Source organism: Nematostella vectensis, chromosome 10 (assembly GCF_932526225.1).
Source record: "Nematostella vectensis chromosome 10, jaNemVect1.1, whole genome shotgun sequence".
Classification (NCBI taxonomy): Eukaryota; Metazoa; Cnidaria; class Anthozoa; order Actiniaria; family Edwardsiidae; genus Nematostella; species Nematostella vectensis.
The window spans coordinates 2664779-2677802 of NC_064043.1; the positions used below are offsets into that span (position 1 = coordinate 2664779).

Sequence of the window (13024 nt, forward strand, 5' to 3'; positions counted from 1 at the left end):
AACACGAAGACACGATGGTTTTAACGGAGAGTAAGAAAAACTCGATCAGCGAGCTGGTCTCTAAGGCTCTGCAAGACGGGCGTATCTCAGACGACGAGTTTCGGCTAATACTTCGGGAACTAGAGAGATACAACGAGCTCAAGGCCGCTATCAGAGCTCGACATGGCCTCGCCCCGCGCGACGAAAAAAGCGGGAAAGGGCCCTCCCCGAAGGCACGCGAAAAGGCGAAAAAAAGAGCGCGAAAAATTCGCGAGGAGTTCGGGAGCGAGGTGTTCGAGTAGAACTCAGGTTTAAACTCCACGCCAGCGGATTTGAGTTTACGGCCGAAAAACGGTTATTCCGCACCCCGTAGGTCGGCGGCCCTCCTCGTTTTCGCGGCCCCATCGATATTTGCCCAAAAAGTCGTGTACGCGCAAGTCCTCGGGCTTGCACGCGCCCGGCCTACACCCCTAATTATTCATTTACGCAGCCCTAATTAGTTATTCATGCCCGCGAAACACCTGCAGCCCTAATTGATTATTCATGTACGCGAAATCTATTTGGCCTACATTAGCTTCTGCCGATTTTTTATGTACGCGAAATCGTTTTGGCCTACATTAGCTTTTGCCGATTGTTTATGTACGTGAAATCGCTTTGGCCTACATTAGCAATCGCCAAAAGCTTATGTACGTGAAATCGATTCGGCCTACATTAGCAATCGCCGATTGTTTATGTACGTGAAACATTATACGCTTGATATATAGAGACGGGGCTGGGAGGCCCGGAGGGGCGATTCGCGCCTCCCAGGCCTAAGACGGGAGACGGGGCTGGGAGGCCCGGAGGGGCGATCCACGCCTCCCACTAGTTTCTCTGAAACCCCCCAGTCCCCCCCTCCCTCTCTTATCTTATGCTCTCTTGATTTCACGTGATATTAAGATGAGCTTTTTATTATTATTTTTTATTTTTTTGGAGCATACTAGCATAATTTGAGCATAATTAAAAACGAGGAATGCTTCTAGGGTCTACCAGCATAATATCAGTTTTACTACTCAATCACTCGTCCCACTCCCATCACACACCAACATAGACCTCCACGGTCAAAACACCACAGGATTACCGGTTGCTCATAATGGAGATATATAGCATTTTTATCTCCTTTAATCATATAAATTCAAGCGAACCCCTGAACAGCTCATTGTTTCCTTTCAGAGTTCGTAAGAGCGGAGTCTACTTTATCTCATTATTCTATTCCCGTGGAACTCTGTGGAAAGCACTAAAGGGCGCCTTAAGGATATCCGTGCAGACCTGATTTTATCTTGTCTGAAAAGGTGTTTTATCATCATCTTCATGCTTTTGTTGAATATAAGATGTCTGGCGCTAGAAATCCATTATTCCTAAAAATGAGTGAAGTAGCTAAGAGTTTGGTCATGATTTTCTTTTGTTGTGGCTCGCTTAACCTTAGGTGACTCTCGAAAATAATTACGATGTAATGCCTCTTCTGGCGTCAATCAATCTTCTAAATGATAACCAGGAAATCCGTCTTCTTGGTGATATGTACACTCATTTTCGAGGAAAATTTAAGTGCGTCTTCATTCTTGTTTGACAAGCTGCTGGAAGAAACTGTCATCTTATCTCATCGGCGCCTTCAGTATTTTCAATTTGTGAAATTGATTGAACATGTATTACTTAGCAAGGAAAAGAAGATATTTTTTCACCAAGGATCATGCTCCCTGGATTACCCAAGGTATTTCGAGGAAAATTTAAGTGCGCCTTCATTCTTGTTTTGACAAGCTGCTGGAAAAAACTGTCATCTTATCTCATCGGCGCCTTCAGTATTTTCAATTTGGGAAATTGAAGGTATATATTGGGTACAGCTCCTCACTCTAAGATGCTCTACACGTCCTTGACTTATGAAGCAGTAGTAATATTTTAGGATTTGCTTTCGGACGTATAGCTTTTTTACTCTTTTAAACATCCTTCGCCGGCGTTTATTAATTCTTTTAGTACAGCAGCGGCGCTAATTCAGGGGCTTATGAGTGGAGAGGGGGTGTACTTTGAAAAACTCTTATCAAATTATCTTCAGACTGAGAGGGATTATGAATCTTTTTGAATTACACATTGATATGCCAATGTCCAAGAGAGAGAGTCGTAATCCCGTCTTGCCGGTCATTTAGTTCACAACAAATCCCTGCTGAAATCCAATCACAGTAGACCCAGGAAGCAAGGAGAATGTTGAATAATTTTTCAATATATCAAAACAATATTATTATCCATACCAAGGTTTTAAATAGCATCCATTTATAACAAGCATACAGCTACTGTTTGTGATGTTTTGTTTGTTATGTCTTTGCGCAAAGTTATGCCATTTTTTATGTAACCAATAACCTTATTGCCCAAGAACAGTAAAGTATGAAATGAGTCAAACATAACTTTTAAAAACAATTTCGATGTTGGGTCCAGAATCAGCTGTTTTGATTACTTCTTAGAGTGAACAAATTATCCATAAAGAATCCTGTACAGGTCATCGCGTTAATAGCTATTTTCCTTGGTCATACTTTTTTTAAACAGAAAATAATAATAAGTCTCTTCCCAACCTATTTTCTTTTGTTGCCAGGCGAATTTCTAAGTCGCCTCAACACAAGGACGATGCTCCTAGGAGCGACACAACAACCACACTTACAAATTGACTCAGTCAGGGTTCCATTACCGTCTAATTTTAGAAGAACTCTATCGCTTTTGCTCAATTAGTGTCCAGCACTCAATCACAGACTTTCATTTTCCGGTTACTAGTTTTCCTGACCTGCCAAAAGTTGTGCCGCTCTCATTAACTCCTCTCAAAAATCAATAAATGAAAAAAAAAGTGATACATAAAACGAGAACTGATGGTGAATAGGGGATTCTAAAAGAAATAATTCCTAAAGCAAAATTTGTGGGAAGGTGTTTTAGTCTATTTGGGTTATCGTGTTGTACGATAGTTCAACCGAAAGCTCCATTTTTCTTTATATTCTTCAAACGCACGAACGCACTTGTTCCAGCCAATGTGAGCTGTCGCCGTCAGTCGAATTGACAACTAATGGTAGAGCCTCGTAAATGTTTAAGCTGAACATCGTATGATGGCTTTTATCGTTTACTGAGGTTAGATATTGGCAGACCGGAAGATCTTCTGACTGTCTCAAGAACCGCGATATTTGTGAAGAGCGAATTGCCGAAGCAGTGCTTATCTAGTGGCAAATTTTGGAAACAAATATTTGTGCCGAGATGCTTTAAGCAGGAAGTTTTCGCCCGTCTGGACCTAAAAGGTGTCTTAAATTTGAGGTTTTGACAAATATACCCTGAACAAAATGAGCCAAGTGTGCTAGGTTTTTGCAGATTGTTTCTTCTCTTTTTTAAGAAGAATTAAACTCTATAGATCGAGTGGTTTTATGATGTTCACTGGCATGGGAATAAAGAACTTGTCAAAAGAAAATGAGTTATTATTAACTACCACTTGGAAAGCTTGGCAAGTTTTGTGATTATATTCTCAGAAGGAGGCTTTTGTCTTTAACAAAAAATTAATACCACTTAAGCTTTCTTGCAAAACTCAAATAGCGATAACAAAAAGAGATTAGTGTTTTCTCTGTAGTTTTAGTAGCTTTATCCCCATCCTATATTGTGTTAGCTTCTGCGGTAAGAAATAATGTTTATATTACATATTAACAACGTCGTATTGTCACTAATAGCATCACTGCAAAAACCCTTTGTGCCAGCTTGTAAAATTAAAAACTAATCATCGCGCGCCTCTCTCGCGCGCAACGCGCTAATTAAGTATGATATCTGCGTTGTGCTTAAAGTGGTCTTCCTCTTTGAAAGCCATCGCCCACCGGGCATTATGTCTCGAACTAAGGCAAGTGTTGAACCTAATATAGGTGCCTTATGAGCGCAGCTGCCCTCGAGGGCAATATTACCTAAAGCCAGCCAAATCGCAAAACAACGACAGGCGAACAAAAACACAGAGGCCATAGATGCGTAGGACGTCAGTGGACGCAGGAATCATCCCAAGAGTTCTTTTATTATAGGTGTTTTATTTTCCCAATAAGATGAATAACAGTTCACTGGCCTGCGCAAATGACGCGGGCTCTGATCAAATCTTCAAGACTATCGCCTACACTGCTATTGCTACAATGGGACTCGTTGGCAATGGGCTAGTTCTTGCGGTATTTCGCCGTCACCGAGAACTGCGATCCGTCGTGTTTTACTTTATTGCAAACATGGCAACAAGCGATTTAGTCCTGCCACTGTTCGCATTTCCGAGAGCGCTCGTCGAGATCTACAATGGCCCCATGACCTGGCTAATAGATGGCGCATCGGGTGCCTTTTTCTGCAAAATGGCAACTTTCCTCCAAGACATCTCGACAGCTGTTTCCATTCAGAGCCTCCTCATAATTGCCGTAGAGAGGTTTGTTCTCTTAGTGTACCCGACAAAAAGCTTTCTGAAGTCGTCGTGGCGACTTAAATTGGTTCTAGCCATAACTTGGTTAATAGCGATAGCATTTCATGCACCATACTTGACGAGTTTTCAAGTCGCTTCTTTTGGGAACAAGATCTACTGCGTCCCGGAATGGAGTGAGGACACAGCCACTAACATTGTGACATCAAAAGCCTACTTTGTGCTCATATTTACAAGCCTTTACGCTGTCCCCTTTGTAATACTAGTGGCTCTGTACACTACAATAGTGATTCGCCTCCAAAGATACAGATTCAAGGACCAAAACAATGCGCGCAAGCGGAGAATTCAAGATCGGAACCGAACTGTGACCGTCATGGCTATGTTTGTTGTCATCGCATTTTTCGTTTGCTGGACTCCGTTTTTCGTTTTTGGATTTTTGCTTTGTTTTCATTGGAATCTTCGCTTACCGTGTGACCAAATCAACTTCCGATTCACGGTGCTTATCATCGCTCATCTGAACAGCGCAGTAAACCCTGGCATATATATGTTGTGCAGTAAAGCTTTCAGACAGGGTGTAAGGGCATGTTTTAGACGGATGTCAAGCTTTCGATAATTTGCCATAATTCGTTTTGAAGGGGTCTGTAGCCATTAATGATAGTAGAAGCAAAATGTTTGGGAAGGTGCTGTCACATTATCATCACAATTCTAAAAGAGTATATTTCATAGCGCGACCGTGATGATGAGGGTGATAAATAGCGTGACAACTAACGTGAGAAATATTTTCGAAAAAATAGTTAGTGTATAGAATGCCTCGGATCTTTCAAATCGAATCGGACCGATTCAAAATGAAACAGTCGTTTTTAGATAAAGCTGCAGTTTTTTTTTAAACATACAGACAGACTAGGGGAGGGAAGGGAAGCTAGCTGAGAGAAGCACAAAACAGAGAGAAAAGCGTGCATTAAAATTGAGTTAGAAAGAAAAGAAAATGTTACTTTTAGTAATTAAGCTAATGATACTCCGACTCTGTGTTAGAAGCCAAAAAAGAAAATGAAATAGATTTGATACCGGAAGAAGGAAAATAAAAAGGTTGTTGTGATCGCTTAATTTGGTTCGCTTAAGTTAATTTGTCTGTGTATGAAGAAAATGGACGCCGGTGTCTCACTTCCGAGGCGATTATTCACGCGCCCTTTTAAACTACAGAACATACTATCTTAACTTTTCTATATTAAAAATGGAAAAATGGAGTCTATAGTCCAGCCTGAGGGGTTTGCGGTTTTAAGAATATTGTATGACTGTGTACACACTGAATGAAGATTTATAGAATTATGATAAAGCACGTTTTTCTACGCAAATCTTCTTTGATAAGCTTTGTATTTTCGTAAAACATCGTTTTTCATTGATATAAACCCGCGCTATTACCGGCCCAGTTGATGTTGTAGTTTGATAAATCCAAACCAAGATCGATTTCCTTCCATCAATGATTTGGATTGGTCGGCGAGTCCGCGCTGTGGCAATGGGCGTGCTAAGAGAGACTTGACTGACATAGTTGGCTAAGAGTATCTTTAGTGCTTTCTCTAGATCTAATAAAATATTGACTCTTTCTTCCCTTTCGCCGTCGCCCTGTCTTCTGTTTTTTTTTTTTCTTATCGCTCTGATACACATTTTCATAAAGCCTATTGGCAAGGAACGGGCTAAAATTGCCGGAATGCACTATTCCAGTATCTGATACACATTTTCATAAAGCCTATTGGCAAGGAACGGGCTAAAATTGCCGGAATGCACTATTCCAGTATCTCATTATAACTGCAATATCACCAGTTTACTTCCGGTCAATTACGTAACTATTTCCGGTGATTTTTAACGGGAAACGCGAGAAAAAATTTAAATTGTAAAAGCTGTGTTTCTTTTGAACGTTTCTTTAATCATGTGACTTAAAATTTAGAGTGGATGGCCTGTTAGATATATAATCCTTTGTCTTTTATCGGTTGAGGTTTTTCGCGTGGGTCGCCCATCCCCTCCCATCCTTAGAGGGCCCATGCTCGAGAGCCCGCAAAGTACGCTGGATCCTCGAGCATGCCGAGGGCCGAACAGTGGGCCACTTCTTATTGAAGGATTGTCAAATATTCCATCTTATTTTCATATGATATTGTACATTTGCCACTAACGACGAGAAACCATTTGCGTTCAGTGCTACACGCTCTACCACGAGAAATGAAAAGGATCTCAGCCATCGGTGCATCTACCGAAACTTATATACTTTGTTTATAAATCGAAAGCAATAAAATTTAGTTAATTATTAATTATTATTGTCAAGTGTCGAATGGAAGCTCTAATACCGAAAAAGGCTTATGGAGATAAATTACTCTCACTGTGTTACTAATTTGGTGTTTGGGCTGTTATGCTTCGCCACCATCCAGAATATTTTAGGACTTGAAATGTTGAATCGAGGAAAAGGAAGAAAATGATGTGAGGGATTGTTTTCCACCGATAAATATGAAATACAAGTGAATGCAAGAAGAAGATCAGCAATAATACTGCGCGAAAAAACGTGGACAAAAAAGTTGGCAAAATGAAGACATACGCAGCTTAGCTTTCAAAAAGCTGGAATTGGGCTGATTCAAAAGGCTTTAGATGGCAGAGATACACTGAAATTATTTGTACAGCTCCCTGGCTACCCCGACCTCTTCACCACATCAATCCTTTATATGGACTTGTCTATTCGTACAGCTCACTGGCTATCCTTTATATGTACTTGTCTATTCGTACAGCTCCCTGGCTATCCCGACCGCTTCACCACACCCATCCTTTATATGTACTTGTCTATTCGTACATCTCCCTGGCTATCCCGACCGCTTCACCACACCAATCTTTGATATGTACTTGTCTATTCGTACAGCTCCCTGGCTATCCCGACCGCTTCACCACATCCATCCTTTATATGTACTTATCTATTCGTTCAGAGCTACCTGGCTATCCCGATCGCTTCACCACACCCATCCTTTATATGTACTTGTCTATTCGTACATCTCCCTGGCTATCCCGACCGCTTCACCACATCCATCCTTTATATGTACTTGTCTATTCGTACAGAGCTACCTGGCTATCCCGATCGCTTCACCACACCCATCCTTTATATGTACTTGTCTATTCGTACATCTCCCTGGCTATCCCGACCGCTTAACCAAACCCATCCTTTATATGTACTTGTCTATTCGCACATCTCCCTGGCTATCCCTACCGCTTCACCACACAAATCTTTGATACGTACTTGTCTATTCGTACATCTCCCTGGCTATCCGGATTGCTTCACCACATCAATCTTTGATATGTACTTGTCTATTTGTACAGCTCCCTGGCTATCCCGACCGCTACACCACACCAATCTTTGATATATACTTGTCTATTCGTACATCTCCCTGGCTATCCGGACCGCTTCACCACACCAATCTTTGATATATACTTGTCTATTCGTACATCTCCCTGGCTATCCGGACCGCTTTACCACACCAATCTTTGATATGTACTTGTCTATTCGTACAGCTCCCTGGCTATCCCGACCGCTTCACCACATCAAACCTTTATATGGACTTGTCTATTCGTACATCTCCCTGGCTATCCCGACCGCTTCACCACACCCATCCTTTATATGTACTTCTCCATTCGTTCCGATCCCTTGCTATTGCGACCGCTTCACCACATCCATCCTTTATATGTACTTGTATATTCGTACAGCTCCCTGGCTATCCCGACCGCTTCACCACATCTATCCTTTATATGTTGCGTCTCCCAGAACACCATTTCAACCATAGACCCTCGACTCCAGGTTGCGCCAACCACGATAACCCCTCCCTACCCCTCACCCCCCCCCACACACACACACACATACCACCATCACCACTCCTAACTCCAGAAAATCCACCCCTTAGCTCCCTTCCTTTTCCTCGAGCCCGCTCCATATCCTTGCACGTGTAGTCCCCTAACCCTCTTCCACTCTACCCCCTGCCCTATCCTAGGTAGGCATTCACCCTTTGACATCCCACTTCTGACCCGCCTATTCTAGGGGTGGCGACAATGGCCAATCCAAAAAGGCCGTTTGGAAAAGATTCGAGAACGAGATATTTCTAAGGACCATTCGCCACCCCACATTCTACACAATCATCACCCTCCCTTTCTCCCCCTATACACCCTGCTCTATCCCTGCCCTATCTCCCCTCTCTTACTCTCCACCCCCTATCCTCCTCCATCCCTTCCCCTCTTCCAGCCCGACTCTCCCATCCTTAAAGTTCTTTAGTTTTCCGTTTTTATTCGAAATCACGTTGGCATCGAAAAGACAAACTGTGAGTGCGAATAGCGCTACCGTGGTCACCAATCCCAATTCTTACCATGCGACTCGCGCTACAATGGTCACCAATACAAAGTTTACCATGCGACTCGTGCTACCGAGACAACCAATACAAAGTCTAACAACGCGACTCGCGCTACCGTGGCCACCAATACAAAGTCTTACCATGCGACTAGCGCTACCGTGGCCACCAATACAAAGTGTTATAGTGCGACACGCGCTACCGTGGCCACCAATACAAAGTATCATAGTGCGACTCGCTCTACCGTGGCCACCAATACAAAGTCTTACCATGCGACTAGCGCTACCATGGCCACCAATACAAAGTGTTATAGTGCGACGCGCGCTACCGTGGGCACCAATACTAAGTGTACCATGCGACACGCACTACCGTAACCACCAATACAAAGTGTACCATGCGACGCGCACTACCGTAACCACCAATACAAAGTGTTATAGTGCGACGCGCGCTACCGTGGCCAACAATACAAAGTGTTATAGTGCGACGCGCGCTACCGTGACCACCAATACAAAGTGTTATAGTGCGACACGCGCTACTTGACCACACAAAGAAAGTGTTATAGTGCGACACGCGCTACCGTGGCCACCAATACAAAGTGTTATAGTGCGACGCGCGCTACCGTGGCCACCAATACAAAGTGTTTTAGTGCGATACGCGCTACCGTGCCCACCAATACAAAGTGTTTTAGTGCGACACGCGCTACTTGGCCACCAATACAAAGTAAACCATGCGACGCGCGCTACCGTGGCCACCAATACAAAGTGTTATAGTGCGACACGCGCTACCGTGCCCACCAATACAAAGTGTACCATGCGACACGCGCTACCGTGGCCACCAATACAAAGTGTTATAGTGCGACACGCGCTACCGTGGCCACCAATACAAAGTGTTATAGTGCGACTCGCGCTACTTGACCACACACAAAAAAAAGTGTTATAGTGCGTCACGCGCTACCGTGGCCACCAATACAAATTGTTATAGTGCGACGCGCGCTACCGTGGCCACCAATACAAAGTGTATTAGTGCGACACGCGCTACTTGGCCACCAATACAAAGTGTACCATGCGACGCGCGCTACCATGCCCACCAATACAAAATGTTATAGTGCGACGCGCGCTACCTGACCACACAAAAAAAGTGTTATAGTGCGACACGCGCTACCGTGGCTACCAATACAAAGTGTTATAGTGCGATACGCGCTACCGTGGCCACCAATACAAAGTGTTTTAGTGCGACACGCGCTACCGTGGCACCTATACAAAGTGTTCTAGTGCGACACGCGCTACTTGGCCACCAATACAAAGTGTACCATGCGACGCGCGCTACCGTGGCTACCAATACAAAGTGTTATATTGCGACACGCGCTTCCGTGCCCACCAATACAAAGTGTACCATGCGACACGCGCTACCGTGGCCACCAATACAAAGTGTTATAGTGCGACACGCGCTACCGTGGCCACTAATACAAAGTGCTATAGTGCGACACGCGCTACTTGACCACACACAAAAAAAGTGTTATAGTGCGACACGCGCTACCGTGGCCACCAATACAAAGTGTTATAGTGCGACACGCGCTACCGTGGCCACTAATACAAAGTGCTATAGTGCGACACGCGCTACTTGACCACACACAAAAAAAGTGTTATAGTGCGTCACGCGCTACCGTGGCCACCAATACAAATTGTTATAGTGCGACGCGCGCTACCGTGGCCACCAATACAAAGTGTATTAGTGCGACACGCGCTACTTGGCCACCAATACAAAGTGTACCATGCGACGCGCGCTACCATGCCCACCAATACAAAATGTTATAGTGCGACGCGCGCTACCTGACCACACAAAAAAAGTGTTATAGTGCGACACGCGCTACCGTGGCTACCAATACAAAGTGTTATAGTGCGATACGCGCTACCGTGGCCACCAATACAAAGTGTTTTAGTGCGACACGCGCTACCGTGGCACCTATACAAAGTGTTCTAGTGCGACACGCGCTACTTGGCCACCAATACAAAGTGTACCATGCGACGCGCGCTACCGTGGCTACCAATACAAAGTGTTATATTGCGACACGCGCTTCCGTGCCCACCAATACAAAGTGTACCATGCGACACGCGCTACCGTGGCCACCAATACAAAGTGTTATAGTGCGACACGCGCTACCGTGGCCACTAATACAAAGTGCTATAGTGCGACACGCGCTACTTGACCACACACAAAAAAAGTGTTATAGTGCGACACGCGCTACCGTGGCCACCAATACAAAGTGTTATAGTGCGACACGCGCTACCGTGGCTACCAATACAAAATGTTATAGTGCGACACGCGCTACCGTGGCTACCAATACAAAGTGTACTATGCGACATGCGCTACTTGACCACACAAAAAAAAGTGTTATAGTGCGACACGCGCTACCGTGGCCACCAATACTTAGTTTTATAGTGCGACACGCGCTACCGTGGCCACCAATACAAAGTGTTATAGTGCGACACGCGCTACCGTGGCCACCAATACAAAGTGTACCATGCGACGCGTGCTACCGTTGCAACCAATACAAAGTTTTAAGGAAGTTAGCTAATAAGATAATCATAGTCTTTAATGGCATGACTTCAGTTTAGGAGGATTTCGTCTGTTCTGATGTGCATCGAAGTATTTATTTTTACTCTGCCGCGCCTATTTGCTAGAGAAGGTCAAATCAAAAGGCTTGTTTCTTGCATTCTTATTGGATCCTCTAACAAACCAAGGTGGCCGAAAAAAGAATTGTTTTATGGTGTTACTTCCTCCCCCCACCCCCCCCCCCCCCCCCGAAACTGTCGCTATCGTAAAAAGCTAATGCATGTTTGCGCATAAAATAACCGTTCGAACACTCGTGCAATCGTGTGCCAAGGGCGTAGCGGGGGCTTTTTTTCAAATACGCACTTTTTAGACAACACTTTCCCTTCCTGAATACATATACTGTATAAATGTTAAGAATTGATTTTTTTAATCTTGCTTTGCATTATTTTAGTTTAAACTTAGGTCTCCATATAATCAAAAATTGCACACGATTGCCTCTAATTTGACCGTACGATCGTAACCGATGGCATTCCGATCGATATGGGTCCCATATGATCGTAGACGATCACATCCGATCACAGGATTCATAAATTCGCCTGTGCTTGGTTGCGATCATATGACAACTAGCCTTTATAATTTCATTTCTAAAATTACAAGCATTTTCTTGTGAAAATCGAGAACATTCGTTCTGCTTTTTCCGACTCGCCTTCTGGCATCCTTGGGGCCTAATGTCGTTCACGAAAAAAATTCAGAATTTCTAAATTATGCGTAATTGCGCAGAGGAAGCGACGCCCATGTGCTCCCATTGTGATTCGGTGTATTTGAATTTTTTATTTGTGTTTTGAGTTACTCGCAAATTCGCAATCGCTTCATCATCTATAAAAGCACAATAGTCGGCGCTTGCCAGAAGGCTGGACTTTCACCAAAGCCATTTTGTACGTCATATGTAGTGGCTTCGTAGTCTAGACATCCAACAATGTGGAATGCTTTGCTTTTGAGTTTTGTCACGATTTGAAAACAAATGTCTCGAAACCTATACGCAGTGTTTTGATTATTTTAATCTAATCCTCCCTTCATCTTTTGCCAGCGCACTTGTCGCCTCAATATCTGATAAATGGTTTTAAGAGATTCCCAGCGTTTTGCAAATTGGCCTCTTGAGGGTTGACTCCTGACAAGCATTTTTTTATGTGTGCTTGCTTTAGATTTATGATCTTACTAAGCAACGCATGTTACAAATTCACTATTCATATGGCTCTTATTTCATAGTAAAAATTATCATCCAAGCACTAACATTTTGACCAGTGGCGTACCACAAACGGCACCGCCCACCGCCAAAAACACGGGATTTTATTACTAAACAATAAATCACTAAATCGCGGACCTTTTGCATATAATATCTATGACTGCAGCCCCCCCCCTCCCCCTCGATGCATAAATGCTGACTGTACGCGCCTGCAACCGCCTATCCACCCCCTTTCCAACCATCAATGCCTCCCCCCTCCCCCTTATACCCCTCTTTATTCCAACTCCCTTTTAACAGAGAGCCGGAGGGTAGCCGGAAAAGCTAGATGTGTAGATGCCTTACGGGAAAAAGAAATTATCTGAGCACACCAGAAATGACCTATCACTTTGAGACGACTTTATATCCTCCCCGTTATCATTCATATTTATCTTAATTTATCCTGTGGGTGTAATCCGTTTA

At 43.8% G+C, this 13024-nt stretch overlaps 1 protein-coding gene across 1 annotated transcript; it reads left to right on the forward strand.

The window, feature by feature from the left end:
• Nucleotides 1-1193: 1193 nt before the first annotated feature.
• On the forward strand, nt 1194-6893 carry LOC5516440 (neuropeptide Y receptor type 6). Its single transcript, XM_032386323.2, has one exon. It carries the CDS (start codon nt 4056-4058, stop codon nt 5016-5018), a length of 963 nt encoding a protein of 320 aa, XP_032242214.1. The 5' UTR covers nt 1194-4055; the 3' UTR covers nt 5019-6893.
• Nucleotides 6894-13024: the final 6131 nt, after the last annotated feature.

Coding starts and splice junctions, on each gene's coding strand:
- LOC5516440 (XM_032386323.2), top strand. CDS start 4,056: ATGAATAACAGTTCACTGGCCTGCGCAAATGACGCGGGCTCTGATCAA.